The sequence below is a fragment of the Muscardinus avellanarius genome (assembly GCF_963383645.1).
Source record: "Muscardinus avellanarius genome assembly, chromosome: 11".
Lineage (NCBI taxonomy): Eukaryota > Metazoa > Chordata > Mammalia > Rodentia > Gliridae > Muscardinus > Muscardinus avellanarius.
The window spans coordinates 101,590,865-101,610,890 of NC_137797.1; the positions used below are offsets into that span (position 1 = coordinate 101,590,865).

The following is a 20,026-nucleotide window of genomic DNA, read 5'->3' on the forward strand; positions in this document are numbered from 1 at the left end:
GTTTCAAAATAAAGAATAAAAAAATAGGGTTGTGGTGTAGCTCAGAGGTAGAATGCCCCTGGGTTCCACCAGTACCACAAAACAAACAAATAAACAAACAAAATTTAAAAAAGTTTCTAAGAAGAGTTCAGAACTTGCCCTATAGATTATAAAAGAAATAAATGGTTGGACATTTCTTAATATCTCAAACTAAAAGATTTTATTTTTAGGTTTCTTTTTTGTTGGAATTCAAAATCATCTTTCTTGGAAGAGAAAGTGAAGGACCAGTATTGTTCTCCATTAAATAAAGCTTTGAGTATGATTGACATCATGCATGTCTATTAACTAATAAGTTTTTGGCACTCTGTCTATTAATAAATATGTCTTTGTATATTCTTTGAGGGTGACTTGGGGGTAGTGAAATGTCCTAAAATATGAAGGCTCTGACTTTTAAAGAAAAATGTAAAATACGCCCCCAATTAAAATATTCTGTTTGCATGAGATCCCACGTTGAAATCAGAAGCCTTACCACCCACGTTCATCTCAATTTTCTGTTGTCCGTGAAGGATGATTACACCTTTTGCCATTACCTAGGACAATAAAAGTGTTCTGTTAAAACTTATATTCATTTAATCCTAAACTTATATTATTTATCTGTTTATATGGTCTAAACAACACAATCGAATGTATTTTCCAGCCAACTTAGGATACCAGTAAATGAGCATTGAATCTTAATAACTATCTTCTAGAGAATTTAAGAGCCATGGATAAATTTGCCGGAAAGCAATGTAATGCTCCACATGACAAATTAGCTCTCTAAGCTGGGGGTGAAAAACTTTTCATTTGTGACTGTAGTTACTGCATGACGCCTGTATTTATTTCTGTTAATGAAGCAAAGTCGCATAGAGGCATCATCAAGTCTTGTGTTTCTTTTTCATGTGGTTAGAACCGGAGATTTTCTAAATGGATGGAACCGGAGATCACCATGTTTAGTGAAATTAGCCAGGCACAGAGAAGCTGGTACCACATACGCTCCTATGTGAAATCCACAGAAGGGAACTTCATGGAAAGAGAGATAGATGGGGAATCCGGAGGCAGGGAGAGTTCGAGGGAGGAAAAGATGGAGAGAAGTTGATCAGTGGGTACCAGTTACAGTTACACAGGAGTAAGAAGCTCTGGGGAGCTACTCTCCACTCTGACGACAATAGATGACAATTATGTGTTGCATGTATGAGAAAGTTAGCAGAAAGGATTTCAAACGTGTTTTGTTTTGTTTTGTTTTGTTTTGTTTGTGGTTCTGGGGATTGAACCCAGGGGTGCTCTACCTCCCAGCTACACCCCAGCCCTATTTATTTATTTTTTATTTCTGAATCAGGGTAAGTTGCTAAGGTTATCCTTGAAGCTGTGACTCTCCTGCTTCAACCTCCCAAATACTGGAAAAATTTTTGCTGTAAGGAAATATTAAATATTTGAAGAAAGAGATATGTTTAAAAGAACTTAAACTTTACTAAATGTATGCCATGTATTAAAATATTACAGGGTATTCCATTAATATATATGTATGCATTTTATGTTTTAGTGTATCAGTTAAAGTAAATTCAATTATAATTTTTTTAAAAGAAGTCAGGAGTTCTCTTATAGAGCCTGGGGGATTTTCTGAAAGTTGTGGCATGGACTCTTCATCCATCTCCTAATAGAGTATCTGAAATATGAAAATCATTCTAGAAGTGTGTGTTGACTGTATTAGTCCAGGTTTTTTTTATTTATTTATTTATTTATTTATTTATTTATTTATTTATTTATTTATTTATTGTGGGTTTTTTTGGCGGGTCTGGGGATGGAACCCAGGGGCATTCGACCTCCGAGCCACATCCCCTGCCCTATTTTTTAGTCTTTATTTTGGAACCAGGTCTCACTGAGTTGTAATGGGCCTCACTAGGTAGCTGAGGCTGTCTGCGAACTGTGATCCTATGGTCTCAGCCTCCCAAATGCTGGGATTACAAGCGTGCGCCACCACGCCCAGCTAGTTAGTTTTTTAAGAGATAAAGAGAGAGGTTTCTTTAGGAGAGCGGGGGACACCTGTTCAAGGGAGAACTTGGGCCATCTCAAGAGAGACTCTCTTTGGGGTTAATCCAGGTCTTGCTCATGTTATATATGTTCCATCCTTTTTAGTGAAGGACAGTGCATCTATTTAGATGATGTCAACTAATAACCTACCATAATAATAGGTTATAAAAAAGCCTAATATTTAATGAATGTCTTCCATGTGCCAGGCACTGGGTAAAAAGCTTTGTGTCTGTTACTGCATTTAAAATTCTTTTAATAACTGTACTATTAGAAAGAATCTTACAAACAAACAAACAACAAAACAAACTAAGGGTTTTTAGGGGTTCAATGGCTTTCAAAGAGTAACACACACAACCATGATTTGATCCCTCCATGTCTAGGTGGGAAATGAAGACAAAAAGACGGGTGGTGAGGAGGAGAAAGTGGATAAAAGTTAGGGTCTGTCTTCTTACTCTTTTTCCTTTAAAAAATAGAAACTTCAAGTATATAAGTGTTATCTTCTATGTTAATTTGAACTTTCTCATGATATTTAAGTTTTTACACTGGGCTCAAAGAAGTCTGAAAGTTAAGAAGCCATGTTGCTTGGGGCGGAATCTTGGGGTTCGTACCACATAATTGAAGGTGGCGGTGTAGGCTCTGTCCTCAAGGCCATCAGGGTTGAGGATGTAGTGCACCGTCACCGGATGCTGCGCGTCGCAGCTCAGCTCTCCCGTCTTCTGCACGATCTTGAGGAAGCTGTTTGTCTTGGAGTAAAATCTTCTCACAAAGTGCTCTGGCTGCGGGTACCGAGGAAGCACCCAGCCTGGCGCGTAGCAGTTTTCATTGGCCTTGTAGTTAGCCTAGAGACAGAGAATCCAGCTTACTGAGAAAGGGTAAGTGCGAGAATATTTGATAAGAGGGTCGATCATCCTGCTGTTCTGTCTGTACAGGAAAATTTCAGGGACCTTCTTCATTAAGTCTAACCTAGTTCCACTATCCCTCCTCTCAAATATATTCTAGGGTGCCCACTTCATGACCTTCACAACTTACTGTCTCTTCAAGGTCAGTAATATCACACTAAATATTTTACCATGCCCTGTACTATGTATCTATGCATATTATACATATGCATATGTATTACTATGTATCTATGCATATTATGCATATGCATATGTATTACTATGTATCTATGCATATTATATGTATAACATGTGTACATATGCATAGTATATGTATACATACATGTATACACATATACACGTATACATATCTGTGTATGTATATGTAAATGCGCAGTGTATATATACATATACATGTATGCACACATACATATAAGTATGCAAATATGTTTATGTGTATGCATACGTGTATATATACACACATACATGTATGATATGCATGTGTATGTATATACACATAAGTATGTATATATGTATACATGTATGTATATATACATATATATGCATATTTCTTTTTTGAGAGGTAGTACCAAGGATTGAACCCAGGGGCATTATACCTCTAAGATATAGCCCCAGCCCTTTTTATTTTATTTTTTTTATTTGAACCTAGAGTCTTTTTTTGTGTGGTACTTGGAATGGAACCCAGGGGCATCCTACCACCCCTAATATTTCATTTTTTATTTTGGAACAGGGTCTCACTGAGTAGCTGAGGCTGTCTACAAACATCAATCCTCCAGTCTCAGCCTCCCAAATGTGGGATTACAATGTGCGCCACCACGCCCGGCTATATTTTTTTTGTTTCTGAAATAAGGTCTCACTAGGTTCCTTAGAGCCTCACTACATTGCTGAGACTGTCCTTAGACTTCTGATCTTTCTGTCTCCGTCTCTCCAATGCTGGGACTAGAGGCTTGTGCCATCACGCTGTACTCTAAAATTATATTTTCACTACCATGTATGTCATTATATCTGTATATTTAATATGAGGAACTTGTGAATGTGAAGTTGACTTTGATGGTAATAACGTGGAGTTTTACTGAAAGATGAAAAAGGTTTTATCAACTAGAGCAAGGAGGTTTGTCTAACTACGGCCATTTGTCATTACCAGTACACAAGTGTGAGGCACCCTTCAAAATTATCTAGGAATATTTCATAATTAGAAATAGTAGGTTTCTTCTCTCCGGAATGCATATAGACAAATTCTCCACATTATCTGTGGTAATAGATCCCAAAGTTTCCCAAGCATTTCCTTCTACCAAAAATGCAACTATCTTTCTAGTTCAACAGTGAAAGTGAAGTAGTGCTTATTTTCAGCTAATTCGTCTATATATATATTTTTATTATATTTATATAATATATTTATATTATATATTTATATTATATTATATTATATATAATTATATATTATATAATTATATATAACTATATATAATTATATATAATTAATATATATTATTATATAATACATTATATTAATATATTATATTATATATTATATAATATATATTTATATAATAATATATTTATATTATATAATATAATATATTATATTATATATTATATAATATATATTTATATAATAATATATTTATATTATATATATTATATATATATTCATCTCTCTCTCTATATTTTTTATTTGAACCTAAAGTCTTTTTTCATGTGGTACTGGGAATGGAACTCAGGGGCATTCTACCACCCCTAATATTTCATTCTTTATATTCAAAGGACATGCTCTCATTCTACATTTTCCCAGGGTTTTCAGGATGAGTCTCATCGGCTTTACTATTTTGGGGCATTGTAATTACACTTCATAGTAAGGTTCACTCATGCACACGGCACTCGCTGTGCTTCCCACTGGCTCCCACACGGCTCCCCCTCCCTCCCCAGAGATAATTCACACTGATACAGATAACTTCATATGTGAATACAAAGTGCTTGGATTGTTTTCATCATCACCTCCCCTTCCCCCTTCTCCCCTTCCTCCCCAAGTCCCCTTCCACTAGTCTCACTCGACATTTATCTGGAGCCTTTTTTGTTTTCTAGTTTCCCCGGCTTCCACCTATGAGTGAGAACATCTGAACCTTCACGTTCCGACTGGCTGACCTCAGCATCATATTCTCAGGTGTCCTTCATCTCCTAGCAAACTCACCAGTTAATTTTAATTTTTTTTTGATGAACTGGGGATTGAACCCAGGGGCATTCTACCTCTGAGCTCTACCCCCAGCTCTATTTTATTCTTTATTTTGAAAAAGGGTCTCAAGAAGTTGTTGAGGTTGGCTGCGAACCTGCGATCCTCCTCTCTCAGCCTCCCAAGTACTGGATTACAAGTGTGCGCCACCATGCCCAGCTTCATTGATTTTTAATAGAGACTGTTTCTTTAATGTTTTAACCATTTGTGGTCCTCTAGATTCACACCAACATACGTAGTTTCATTTCTATTTCATGAATATAACATAGCGTAAGTCTAAATCTGAGCTAACCAGTACCTTTTTGAGTATTTGCTTTTTTCTACTTGAGTTCGTAAAACTTACTTTCAAAGTGAAGTTCGGGTATGTAATCTCAGAGGTGTCCAAGGAAATTTGAGCCACACCATTTATATCTGTGGTGTAATTACCCACAATTTTGTCATTTAGGTGCAACTGGATAACTTCATTTGAGATGGGAGAGTTGTCAGGGTTAAGCAATTTAATCTGCACAAGAGGAAGAAACACACTTCTGAATCATTATGTCAACTTGAGAGTCAATTCTGATGGTACTGCCCCGCCACGCTTGATAATGGACATTCCCCTCTCCTGGGATGTGTGTGTTACCTGGTAGTTTTATCCCTGTTGACTGTCTAACACATTTTATCAGTGGTCCAGTGACTCCAAATCTTTTTACCCATAAAAATCTTTGGAAAGTCAAGTTTACATATGTAACTGTTACCTTGAAAATTTTTATGATAAATATTTTATAGAAACCCTCAAAGTGGATTATTACTGTATCTGATCTTTTCTTTTCTCTCTCTTATTTGAATAAATAGCAAGCTATTCTGTTACCAAAGGCAAATGTCTGTTAAATCTGCAACTTCTAATTGTTGATGAAACATTTTCAACTTTATCTTTTTAATCTTTTTCCCCAATCTATCATATACATTCTCATTGTTATCGCCTCATATTAATTCCTCACTTTTTTCTATTGTATATTAGCATCTCCTACCTAATCTCTCTCTTCTATAGGGCTTCTGTCTTTCCTCTATATTGGCATAAAATGAAAATTTCTAAAGTGCAGACCTGTCTTTTTTGTTGTTGTTGCAGTAATGGGATTGAACCCAGGGGTATCTACCTCTGAGTTACACTCCCGGCCCTATTTTTTAATTCTTTATTTTGAAACAGGGTCTCACTGAGTTGCAGAGAACCTAAGTAGCTGAGGTTGTCCGTGAACTGGGATCCTCCTTTCTTAGCCTCCTGAATGCTGAGATTACAAGTGTGCGCCACCAGGCCGGCTCTTATTTTTATTCTTAATCTGAAACAGAGTCTCACTTAATTGCAGAGGGCCTTGCTAAGTAGCTGAGGCTGGTCATGAACCTGCGATCCTCCTGTCTCAGCCTCCCAAGCACTGGTATTACAAGCGTGCACCACCAGGTCTGGCTGACCTTACCAATTTTTTAAAGACATTTTAGTGACTGCTCTGTTAAGCCCTGGTTATTTGCTAGAAATAACAATTCTTGTTGTCTTGCCATTGCAGGCAATCCTAGCTTCAAAATGTCCCCTTGGAAAATGGCACGTTTGTAACAGTAGATATATGCCTGCCTCAGTATCTTTGCCAGTCTGGGACCTTTAAGAAGATCCTTTTAAACTACATCTCAGGACACAGTAATCAGAAAAAAAAAAAAACCAAAAAACTGTCTCAGATACTCTTCTCAATCCTCTTGGTTTCTTCAAAACACCTGCTTGGAGCCCTGTCTGTTATTTCTGGCATGCAGAGATTTCCTATTGACTAAAGCATTCCTAATGTATTTTCTTGGCTGGCCTTGGAGACTCATTTGCACCACGTACCTGGCTTTAAATTCAATTTTATCCCAAGGCCTGATTTTACATCAGTTAGTGATGGTACAAGACACAGGCTCTCCCTAATTTTCTTGGGCTGGCCTTGGACTTAGCATCCTCCTGCCTCAACTTCCTGAGTATCTGGGATAACAGATGTATGACACTATATCTGGCAAAATTTGTTTGTTTTTAAAAATTATACAACCACAATCACATGTATTAGGACAAGAAATGTAAAAACTCAGTCACACTTAGGTAAAAATATCATAATAAAAATTGTAAAGTCATAAAAGTGGCTTTAACCGACCCTAAAAATAGTTAAGATGGTGAATTCTATGCTATGTGTATTTCACTGACTTAGCACTGAGCATACATCATGGCAACAGGTAAGGCATTCTTTATACAATTATTTGTCTAATGTCTAGAAATTGCGGTGCCCGTTCCCCTTTTATCCCGAATGTGGATGCAGACCACATAATTTATTTTTCGATCTCAGACATTTTGAGCGTGAAATGGGACAGTATTTGTAGTTATGACTTGACTGAAGGCCTAAACCAAGACAGACCCGTGAAAACCAACAGTGTAAGTCCCCCTAGCGGGCTTAGCGCAGGGTTTCTAGTGTTGGGATTTCTCAAGAAAGAGCTGTTAAGTTGCGGAAGAAATAAACGAATGAACAAATAAATGAAAGGTGGAAGAAGAGAGTGTGCCAAGAGCTGATTGCTTCTCTTACCTGGCCAAAGTAAGGAAGCCCTTGTTTATAGACACTCTCCATATTCTCAAACATAATCGACACCATTGAAGAGTCTATGCTGATAAATGTAGACTTTGTAAGCTTTACACCTGTAGTAAATTAAATGTTAAGAGGAAAATATTAGCCAAAAATAGGCAAACAGCTACCGATACAAACACCTCTCAGAGTCTTATCCCCCCCAATAGTCCCCATTCCTAAGCTGTTTATACATATAGGCCTTTCTCTAGATGTCTTTTATAAAGAAAATTAATGAAAATGAGGAAAAAATCCAAAGAACTTGTCATTCTCAGCTGGTGTTCTTGCTCTTTGTAGATTAGCCAATTAACTTATTAGTTCTTTATGATAGATTAGTGATCCCACTTAATTTTTATTATGTTAAAATAATCGTGTGAGGACATTCCTTCTAGGATGGGTGTGGTGGCACGGGCCTGTAATCTCAGTACTTGGGAGGCTGAGACGAGAGGATGCGAGGTTCAAGACAAGACTCGGCCATTTGGCAAGACTCCCAGGAACCTAGCAAGACTGTTTCAAAACAAAAAATCAAAAGGCTGAGAATGTAACCTTGGAGGTAGAATGCCCCTGGTTTGACCACCAGGTGGTAGCACTCAGCACTCATGGGAGGGTGACACCCTGGGGTCCCCTCTCCCTCGACACAGTGGGAGCATTACCTGTTCCCGCGTCCGTGACAAGAATATCACCTCTGAAATAGCTCCTGTGCCCTTCCCGGTTCAACTCAAAGGCATCGGTGCCAACCAGCTGGGAGACACAGCCATCTTTCCCCAGCTGAAATGTAATGAACAGAGCGAGAAAAGAGAGGTTAAAAATGTAAAAAGTCTACGAGAACTAGTGGCTTTAGAGAAAAATGTGTAACCTCTGGGAAGCAAGTTGAAGAGAACCGTTGCACCCAAATTTGAATTCTATAAATGTGTTTCTATAACCTGAATTTTCAATTCATGTATTTACCTGGATTCCACTTGAATTATTAACAAATATCCATTCTTACAATATTGAGCTGGAAAGAACCCTCGTTTTCATTACTTTTTTAATTCCTGGGACCAGACCACATATCTACCTCCAGTTACATTTATTCACACGTGATATTTGCAATTTTGGTAATTTCAGCCACATTCTTTTTTAGTTTTGAAACTGAGTTTTATTATTTTGTTGCAATTACCATGTCTTAAATATCTAGTTGACTCTGGTATGATTATACATGAAGTTCTTGCTACATTCTAGATCAGTCTTTTTTGTATTTATTTATTTATTTATTTATTTATTTATTTATTTATTTACTGGTGGTACTGGGGGTGGAACCCAGAAGCTTTCTACCTCTGGGCTATACCCCCAGACATTTTTTAAAAAATATTTTATTTGGAAACAGGGTCTCACTAAGTTGCCGAGAGCTTCACTAAGTAGCTGAGACTGGCTTCGAACCCGTGTGATCCTCCTGTCTCAGCCTCCCAAGCGCGGGGATTACAAGCGTGCACCACCACGCCCGGCTTTTTTTGTTGTTGTTTATTTTTAAAGGATGGCTTTCAAATTTTGCAAGTGTATATTTTCAGGAAGTTTCTCCTCTTGAAAGTTTGTATAAGTCAATTCATTTTGGTAGTAGTTAAGAACCCATATTGATTCATTTCCCACCTGGAAACTCTATATGTACCTATTTCTAGTGAGAGTAGATTGAGAGAAAAATAATCATTCATTTAAATACCTTGTGTACACATGAACAACTTCATATCTCCCTGACTCAATCTATAAAGCATAAAGTAGGCAATACATCAAGTCTCTAATAAATTGGTAGAGATTTTTATATGGAACCAAATGCATTTTTAATTAAAAAATGGAAATAGGAATATAGAAGAAAGTATGATTTTTTTGTTATTGTAAAGAGGGAACAAGAAGAGAGGTAAATGAAAGTTGAACATATAAAGTTAGTGCAAATTTATTCATGATTCTGGAGATAAGCGATGTGCCCAAATGGCCAGGACACTCAATACCTTACCTGAGTAGTAACATTTTTACAGAGGGGATCAGGACGTTTACAAGAACCATAAACATTTGAATCCCTGCACATGCTAAGGTGAACTGTCCCTGCCACGGGTTGGCCATAGGTGTATCTAATAAAAGAATATAAAATTGCAGAATTTAATGACATTATTAGTCTATTTAGTTTTTTTTCCAAACCTTTTTTTCTCTTCTTTTTCCTATTTTAGTGGCTGAAACCACCTTCACAACAATATTTAAAAAATTAATTACTTTGAGTTTAATTTTCGGGAGGAAATCTAAACAGTAGTATTGATTTAAAAAAACTGTGTTGACTACTGTAGGTCAAGATATGTTTTAATCAAAAATTTTAAATAGACAGCAATGTTGTGTGGATATATGCCACTGTGAGTATGAAGTGTGTTATGACGGGCGATGACAATGCACCAATAAAAATGTGAAAAGAAGCCGGGTGTGGTGGCTCACGCTTGTCATCCCAGCATTCAGGAGGCTGAGACCAGAGGATCGCGGTTCGCAGACAGCCTCAGCCACTTAGTGAGGCCCTCTGCAACTCAGTGAGACCCTGTTTCAAAATAAAGAATAAAAAATAGGGCAGGGGCTGTAGCTCGGAGGTCGAATGCCCCTGGGTTCCATCCTAAAATACAGTGTAGACAAAAATATTAAAAATAAGCAAATACACACAGTGTTTAGCTGTTTCCTTTTTAGGATACTATTTTGGTTTTTAAGCTTTTGTATGTTTTCAAAATATTCCAAAATGAGTATGTATTATTCTTATTTTTTACTTTTAAAACAAATTATATTTATTTGTAATTACAGATAAGTACACAAATATATTCTCAATATTAAATATCCAAATAGAAGGTAAGAAAGGCCAAGAGCAAAATTATCTGTCAAAAATAATAGCAGATTGCTACATGTATGGTAATTCCTCAATTTTTTTTCCAAATTATAATGATCTCTTTGGAATTATTCTTTTCTTTTAATCAACTCTTCTATAATTTTTCATTGTAACTATCAGTATGCTGAATTCTAAATCCTTTGATTATTTTTAAAAGATACACTATTGACTTGTATCTGAATACACATCATATTGTCACTTATTTTAAATTTTTGTTCTGAATGATCAACTGTTTTCTCAAGTATAAATTACTCAATTAAAAAAAGTTGATACTGGGGATTGAACTCAGGGGTATTCTACCAGCCCTATTTTTTTTTTTAAATTTGGAAACAGAGAGGGAGGGAGAGAATGCGAGAGAGAGAGAGAGAGAGAGAGAGGGAGGGAGGGAGAGGTAGAGGGAGAGGGAGAGGGAGAGGGAGGGAGAGGGAGGGAGGGAGAGAGAGAATGAGAGAGAGGGAGAGAGAGAGAGAGAGAGGGAGAGAGAGGGAGAGAGAGAGAGAATATGAATTTAGGCAAAGATCTTCCTTTGCTGAAGAAGCTGGCTGGGCACTTGGAATCCTACTGTTTCATCCTCCCAAGTACTGGGGCTACAGGCATGCGTCACTGTGCCTGGCTTGAGCGACGGCACAGATAATACAGGAAGACAAGAGTAGACACAGATACTGTCCAGCACAACTTTCTGGGACAAGAGGAATCTTATGTTTATATTCTCCAATTCAGTAGCCACTAGTTATAGCAAACGTGGCTAGCGCAATTGAGGGACTGAACCTTTAAGTTTATTTAATCAATTGAAATTCAAATAACCACATAGGGATGGTTAGTGGCTCCTGCACTGGATGTTGTAAAACAAGGTGATCTACTGTGATATAAGACAGATGTAAGACAGTAACCAGTACTCAAACTGTTCTGTAAAACCATGTGATAAGTTATTCAAATAATTAATGAAGTTTGGCAAGAATTCATAAACCGAGCAATAAAGACACACTTTACTTTTCTCTTGCTGTCTATCCCTCTTCATTTTGCTGTTTTTTTAGTCATCTTTGCCCTATTCTAATATCTATGAATACATTATTTTATTCTGTACAATTTAGACTTACAAGGCACAGATAATAACTTTGAATTCAGAGTCCACAGTTAAAACCCTTTCTGGTGCATCCACAGTTACTTCAAATTTGGGTAATACTGTTGGTCAAAAGAAAAAAAAAAGACAGCTTATTAACATGAATGCATTTCTATATAGCCCTTATCTCCCCTTCTACAAACCATGAGCCTTTGCCAGTGTTTGTTGTTATGGAAAAATGTGAGGAGGATGCTGAAATACATAAAGCTGGATTTTGAAGTTAGACAGGAAAAGGCAGATTTGAATTTCAAATTTGTGACTTCTCAGGTACTGATCCTGGGAAAGTTGGCCTCAACTTCTTCATCTGTCTAGTTGGAAAAAATGATAGCACCATAGAACTTTCATGAGGCCTTTTGAAATAACATAAGGAGAACGCCTCCTTATATAACTAATATTAATTTCATTCCTCTTATCAAAAGTGCTTTGAAGCATAAATATTGCCCTAAAAAGACATCAAGCATACCAGAAACCATCATGTACCATCAATTCCAAAAACCACAAAAGGAAAACAGAATAGATACCCATGGTTAACAGAGAATTCTAGAAAGAATACGAGTTGATAAAACCAAGAAGAGATTAACAAAATCAAACCAAGTGATGAATTATCAAATAATAATAAAGGGTAAGGTAAGAGGCAAGCAAAAGATGCACAATTAACATTTTCATAACAATCACACCTGTATAAAAATGGATCAGATATAAACATTTTTCTTCTTAATGGAATATTTTCACAGCTAGTGTTTACCATATTCTTTCACAGAGAAGAAGTGATATACTGGCATCTCAGAGGTGGTCTCCACGTTGACTTCATACCATCCAAGGGTGGACTCCGGGATTAGCTGGAGGGAGAGTTGCAGAATACCGCCCTCGGTCTTCATATCCACCCACTGCTGCAAGTGATTATCATGTGGATCCTGAGCATGAAGGAAGCACATATTCTTTGGCATGTTGGATTTTCCCACTCATCAAAAAATTTCAGCAAGGGGCTTTCCACTGGTTTAGATTCTAACCTACTGCTTCCCAGCACGAGCACACCTCTGATTCCCCATGCAGAATTTGTTTTGTACCTTGGCTCACATCCAGATATAGTATAGCACTTAGTATATTCTAGAACTGTTTCTAGAACTGTTATTTTTTTCTAGAACTGCTATTTCTACATCTCTATTTTTCTAGAACTGTTATTTTTACATCTATTTTGGATCAATCTCATTTCTTAAAGGCGAATAATATTTTATCTCCAGCATGCCAAATAGTAAGTACACATTTATAGACCTTCAATGAGTATTAGATTGAATGAAATCATTTATGTGTATTGTCTTTATGACCCAGTGGATTTGAATATAAATCAAAGGGACAAAAAAAAAAAAGAAATCAAAGGGAAGGTAAATTTATATCCTCTTAAGTTTGGCCACATGAAAGAAATAATTCTGTGACAATTTAGATAGTCTCTGTAAATGACCTTCTGATTTTGAGGTTTGTGAAGATGCTCTAAACCTACCACTAAGAAAACAAATAACCCAATAAAAAATTGACAATTGAACTAAATAGACACTTGACAAAAAAAAAAAGAAATTCAAATGGCTAAATGTATAAAAAAAAGTTCAACATCATTAGCAATCAGATGCGAATCAAAGCTACCCAGAAATTTCACCTACCTCCAATTAGAATGGCAATCATTCAAAACACAAACAACAACAAATGCTGGTGAGGACGTGGAGAAGTGGGGAACTCTAACACATTGTGGTGGGATTGTAAACTAGTGCAACCACTTTGGAAAACAGTATGGAGAATCCTCAGAAGAATGGGAAGGAACCTACCATAAGATTCAGCAATACTACTTCTGGGTATCTAGCCAAAAAATGGAAACCAAACTATCAAACTAATGCATGTATAGTTTTGTTCATAGCTGCACAATTCACAATTGCCAAACTCTGAAACCAGGTAAGATGTCTATCAACAGATGAATGGATTACAAAACTATGAAATATGTACACAACGGAATTTTACTCATCCAAAAAGAAGAACAAAATCACATCATTTGCAGGGAAATGGATGGAACTGGAGAACATTATGCTAAGTGAGATTAGTCAGTAAGAAAAAGTAAGAAATCAGATGTTTTTCCTAATATGTGGAAGCTAAGGGGAAAAAAGGGGTTATAGGAGAAACTCTAGGCAATGAAGGAAAAACTATAGATGAGCAAATAAGGAAACTTAGGAGGATGGGAGAGGGAAAGAGGAAAATTCCCTAATGTACATGATGTGCATTCACAAATATCAAATCACTAAGCCAAACATGAGAAGAAGGAAGAAGGGAGGAAATGGTGTGGGAATTAGGTGAGAGTTAATTGGGTGATATGTGCATGTATGCCTCTACCATGTTGTAACCCATTAAGATGTATGACTACAATGAACCAATTTTTTAAAAAAGAAAAAAACAACTTTTTTAAAGCAGTTTTCTTACCTTAAGGGTGATTACTGGATACTGAAATAAAAATAAAAATAATATTAATATATGAGCTCCAGGGCTTTTTCTCAATGAGTATAGAGGTTAATTATATATTATTGATCCAAGAAACATAGATAATTTGGGAGAATTCAAACACACTGATTTCTGACTGAAAGTCTGGACTTCTGTTGCTTATATATTGAAACCCTTTCGCCTAGTTTTCAAGAATTTTCATGCACTTTCCTTTTTCAAAAACACACATTCTGAGTAAAGCAACTCTAGCCTATGGGATTCTCCAAAATAATAGAAAAATAAAATCATGAGATTGCCATGAACTTTTTTTTTTTTTGGACAAATTCCATCATATCAGTTTCTCCTGGCATTCATTTCTTGGGTTGTAAAGTCTGGAGTGTTTTTTATTGCTTTGCCCCTGAATGTCACCTGTTCTTTTGTTCTCACTACTTTAAAGATTTTTTCCTTAGCCCCTATGTTGGTCATTTTAATTATTGTGTGGTATGGGGAGGTCCTTGTTTGATCTTAACGGTATTCTTGTTCTGTATGTCTCCTGTACATAGATGTACAAGTCTTTTTCCACCTTTGGAAAATTTTCTGAAACTATTTCTCTGAAGAGATTACAAATACTCTTGGTCTGTGCCTATATTCCTTCTTTATTGCCTTTTATCTGTAAGTTAGGACATTTTATATTATCCCATAGTTGTTGGATGTTTAGGTTCTGTTGTTGTAATGTCTTTTGTATACTATTGACTGTGCTTTTGTTTTTGAATAAACTGTCTTCTAACAGTGATACTCTGTTTTTCATTTTACTTAACCTTCCAGAATTTCTTTTTATTGCTGCCTTCATTTCATTTATTGGCGCCTTCATTTAATTCCAGGCCTCTTTCTGATTCTTTCTTAAAATCTCAATTTCCTCTTTCATTTCCTGTACACTAACTGTGAGGCCTTTCATCATACTGAAGATCAAGATTTGGAATTCTCCTTCTTGCATTTCTTGTAGGTCAGTATTCATGATTTTCCTTTTTGAGTAAGGGGGATTACTTATTTCCTCATTCTTCCTCATTCTCATATTTTCAGAATTCTTAGGTTTGTGTTTCTGTTGCCTTGCCATCTTCTTTCGTATTGTTTGTGAGTCATTGTTGGTAGGTGCTGTTCCAGATCACTTATAGTCCTGTGGGCTTGGGTCTCTGGAGGACACAGGGCTGCAGTTACAGGATTCTAGTGAGTGCACACACTTTGGATCTTTTTTTTTTTTTCATTCCTGAAGTGTGGCGCTAGTCACTTAAGATGTTGGGGTTCTGCCACCACTGGCTTCACCTCGAGTCCTTGACTTCCTTGCAGAAGATATTTTTGGGCCACAGAGCGCTACATTCCCAGATCTATTTTTTATATTTTATTTGGAAACAGAGTCTCACTAAGTTGCTGAGAGCCTCACTAAGTAGCTTAGGCTGGCTTCAAACCTGTGGAATCCACCTGTCTCAATCTCCCAAGTACTGGGATTACAAGCGTGCGCCACCAGGCCAGGCTTTGTCGGAATTTTTTTTTTTTTTTTTTTTTTTTTTTTTGGTGGTACTGGGGTTCCTGGAAACCCTTCTACCTCTGGGCTACACTCCCAGACCTATTTTTTTATATTTTTATTTAAAAACAGGGTCTCCTAAGCCAGCGAGGCTGGCTTCGAACCTGTGCGATCCTCCTGTCTCCGCCTCCCAAGTGCGGGGATTACAAACGTGCGCCACCACGCCCAGCATTTGTCAGGAATTCTTGAAACTGAAAACTCCATGGGAGAATCAGTGGCTCTAGTTGTTGTCATCAATCTATGAAGTGGTGTCTTCTCCGATGAAATATGGTGATGGTGCTAAAGAAAGCTACAACTGTGTTAGTAAGTAAGCCATTCAGAGAGGCAGAGTTTCTCATGGGATTCCCTCCCAGGAAGGGAATAAAAGATATAGCATCATAGGTACCATGAGAGAAGGTGGCCGGTGGGACCAATTTCTAATAATGAGGGTGATGTTACCCAGCAGTCTCTTTTTGTTATCTATTTGCAATGCCTCCATTTAGGACACAAGAATGCTGTTCAATGACTTGAATTTTTATTGCTTAATTGGTTTGATTTTCACAAGGCTTGGACTGCTCTGAAAAGCTACTATATAAAAATCTAGTAAAATTATAGTCCTTGTTCTAAGCTGCTCTTTATCCCTAAAAGCAAGAATTAAAATGGAGTTGATATTGCTCTAGTAACTGATGACTCTGCACTGAATCTTGCATAACCAGCTTAGGACCAGTGACATAACACTTCCACATCCCTCCTGGGATTCTTGCCACCTCTCCTTGACTGTTTCTACAACATCTGAAAAGTTAGTACCAGATCTTAGAATAAATTAGAAGGAAGATCTGATACCAATGAAACTGTCTAGAAAAATGCTTGGGAGGTTGAGATAGGAGGATTACACAGGTTCGAAGCTAGCCACAGCTACTTAGTGAGGCTCTCAGCAACTTAGTGAGACCCTGTTTCCAAATAAAGTATAAAAAATAGGTCTGAGAATATAGCCCGGAGGTAGAAAAGCCCACCTCCAGTACCACCAAAAAAATAAAAACAAAAAATTGTCTAGAAAGGGAATGTGTGTGTGTGTGTGTGTGTGTGTGTGTGTGTGTGCGTGCGCACGTAACATTAGAGATTGAACCCAAGGGTATTGTACCTCTGAACTACACCTCCAGACCTATTTTTTTTTTTTTTTCACTTCGAAACAGGATCTCACTAAGTTACAGAGGGCCTCACTAAGTTGCCGAGTCTGGCTGTGATCCTGCAATCCTCCTATCTCAGCTTCCTAAGTACTGGGATTACAATTGAGAATGTAAATTAACCAATAATAATCACCAATAAACACCAGTAATCCCAATACTTGGGAGGCCGAAAGAAGAGGATCACATTCGAAGTCAGCCTCAGCAACTTAAGAAGACCTTGTTTCAAAATAAGGAATAAAAGGGGCCAGAGGTGTAGCTTGGAAGTAAATTTCCCTTTAATCCCCAGTAAAACACACACACACACACACACACACACACACACACACACACACACACACTACTGATGTAAGGGAGAAGAAAGCAAGAGTAAATGTATAGAAAATGAAAGAAAGGAAAGAGGTAGGTTGGGGCTAAAGAAACTAGGTATGTGTCTATATATTGGTACATTTGCTACAGAAAAGTCATATTGCTGGCCTATTTTGATTATGTTATCAGACTTACTATGAATTCCTGATCTCAGAGAAGACTAGCCTTCTTCTCCCTAATTTACACTTTGGCTCATCTCTCTTTTCTGAGGACGCCCTGCACTTCTCCTCTCGGTGAGTCCTGTAGCTGGTGTGGCCAGAGTCTGGCCCTCACATCCCTGTCTCTGCTCCTACTGAATTCTACCTGTGCGCTCCGTCAGGGGACAGCCATTGGGCTTCTTGGCAACTTCCTGCGGTGTTAGTTCTACTATGAGGACAGCCCATAACCAACACCTGCCTGGTGCCGGAGTTTGAAAACCGATCTCCCCTTTCTAAAGGCGGAACAAACTCTGAAGTTAGCCTATTCTCTGGCGCTCCGTGCCAGGAAGCTTGATGACTTTGCCTGAATCCCATTGTGTGCTTGCTTTGCTTCTTTTTCAACCCTTCCTGCTTTCTCCTCTCTCTTATGGGTAGTTCCTATTGCACTGCTTTTTAATTATTCACCAGCTCATTTTTCTCATCTCTGGATTTGATTCTGGGGAAGTGACATAAGACAGATATGAAGATATTAAGAGTAGTGGGGCCGTGGTGGTGCACACTTGTAATCCCCACTCTTGGGAGGCTGAGATGGAGGATCACTGGTTTGTGGCCAGCCTCAGCTACTTAGTGAGGTTCTCTGCAACTTAGAGTGACCTTCTTTCAAAATAAGAATTAAAAATAGGGCTGGGGATATAGCTGGAAGGTAGAAAGAATATCCCTGGGTTTCATCCCCAGTAACACAAACACACACACACACACACACACACACACACACACACACACACACAGATATCAAGAGTACCTCTCTTGACAACTTTAAACTTGAAGCCGTCATTATGCTCATTATAAATGCACTGAGGCAGTTCTTATAAAATACCATCCAACCTGCATAATGTTTAAACAAGCACTGGATACATGACTTGCTCATTATATGTACTTAAGAGTCTACAATCTGCCATGTTCTGTTTCTCTGGATGTCCAGGATACAGTGACGTATTTTGCTTCTATGCATTTAATGCCACTTCTATTATGATTATTTTGATTATTTGTGTTTTCCCCCAATTATCTCCGTTCTAATGTAATCATTTGGGGTGGAGGGAGGAATATCTTCTCTATCTTTGGATCAGTTCACCTAGTGCTGTCTAATGTTGGGGATTTCAAAAACTACTGACTTCTATTTGTAATTGGGAAATAGATTCAATTTTGTTGACGAGAGAGAGAGAGAGAGAGAGAGAGAGAGAGAGAGAGAGAGAGAGAGAGAGAAACGCCCTAGGTCACAGACTAATAAGGACACAGAGTCAATCACTTAGACTGGCCTGATTCATTTTCATAGATTGGTTTTTATGATATGAAAAACAAAGCCAAGCATAAATACTTCCATCTTGTCATTTGCCTGCCTGCCTGCCTGCCTGCCTTCCTTCCTTCCTTCTTTCTTCTTTCCTTCCTTTTTTCTTTTATGTTTGTGGTATTGGAGATTGAACCTGGGGTCATTCTACCTCCAGGCTATACCCCCAGCCCTATTTTTTTTGTTGTTGTTCTTTATTTTTGAAACAGGGTCTAACTAAGTTGCCGAGGGCCTCACTAAGTAGCTGGGCCTAGCCGGGAACTTGGGATTCTTTTCTTTTAGCTTCCCAAGTACTGGGATTACAAATGGGAGCTACCATGCCCGGTTCCTTTTGTTCTGAGTATTGAACTCATGAACTCAGAGACATTCTACCTCTAAGCTACACCCCTAGCCCTATTTTTAATTTTTTTATTCTAAAACAGGGTCTCACTAGGTTAAAGATAGTCTCATTCTCTGCTGAGGATGTCCTCAAACCTGAAAGCCTCCTGTCTCAGTCTCCTAAGTACTAGGATTACAGATGTCTGCCACATATTTTCAACTATAACTTACGGTTTTCTCGACAGGCTTCAAACGTTCATCCAGAGACACGATGCGAATCATCACTGTAGAAGGAAATAAAAAAGTGTTTAGAAGGAAATTAAAAAGTGTTTAGTGCCCCAAAAGCCTTCCTACTAAATTATTCTTAACTGAATAAGAAAGCCTTAAATCATTGACATATGTGATGGGACACTAAACACATATCCAATGTAAGACATATCAGCTACAGGGGTTACCATGTTGGACCTGTTACGTCAAGACTGCCAAAACAGGTTTAGTAAAATGACTTCCCTGTTGTTCTGTTTTCTTACTTTCATCTGCCCTTTCTCCTTCTATGCATCATTTAAAATATGCTCCTTTGCCTGACGACTTCATTAAAATAGCAAAAGACAGAGGAGACAGATGCAATGAACTCTTTGCATGGTTCACCCAGAAATTTTGTGTAGACCTAATTCATGGAGCTGATTCTGCTCTTTTAACTAATGGATGCACTGAGTCTTGCATGACCAGCTCAGGACCAGTAATAACACCTCCACGTCTCTCCTGGGACTCCTGCTGCTTCTGGGTTTCATACCCAGCAAGGAAGGAAGGAACAAATGAATGAAGGGCTAAAGGATGGAAGGAAGGAAAGAAAGGTGAAAGGAAGAAGGAAGG

General features: G+C 37.8%; 1 protein-coding gene across 1 annotated transcript in view; it reads right to left on the bottom strand.

The window, feature by feature from the left end:
- The window catches only part of LOC308269645 (ovostatin-like), a gene marked incomplete at both ends in the record, with an annotated part of 66,524 nt that overhangs the window by 34,510 nt on the left and 11,988 nt on the right, over positions 1–20,026 (bottom strand). The window contains 10 exons of the mRNA XM_080705010.1: positions 489–569; positions 2,655–2,885; positions 5,516–5,674; positions 7,743–7,852; positions 8,432–8,546; positions 9,766–9,880; positions 11,763–11,847; positions 12,531–12,746; positions 17,657–17,783; positions 19,385–19,437. Coding sequence (XP_080561136.1) covers positions 489–569; positions 2,655–2,885; positions 5,516–5,674; positions 7,743–7,852; positions 8,432–8,546; positions 9,766–9,880; positions 11,763–11,847; positions 12,531–12,746; positions 17,657–17,783; positions 19,385–19,437 — 1,292 coding nt within the window. The remainder of the gene's footprint in view (positions 1–488; positions 570–2,654; positions 2,886–5,515; positions 5,675–7,742; positions 7,853–8,431; positions 8,547–9,765; positions 9,881–11,762; positions 11,848–12,530; positions 12,747–17,656; positions 17,784–19,384; positions 19,438–20,026) is intronic.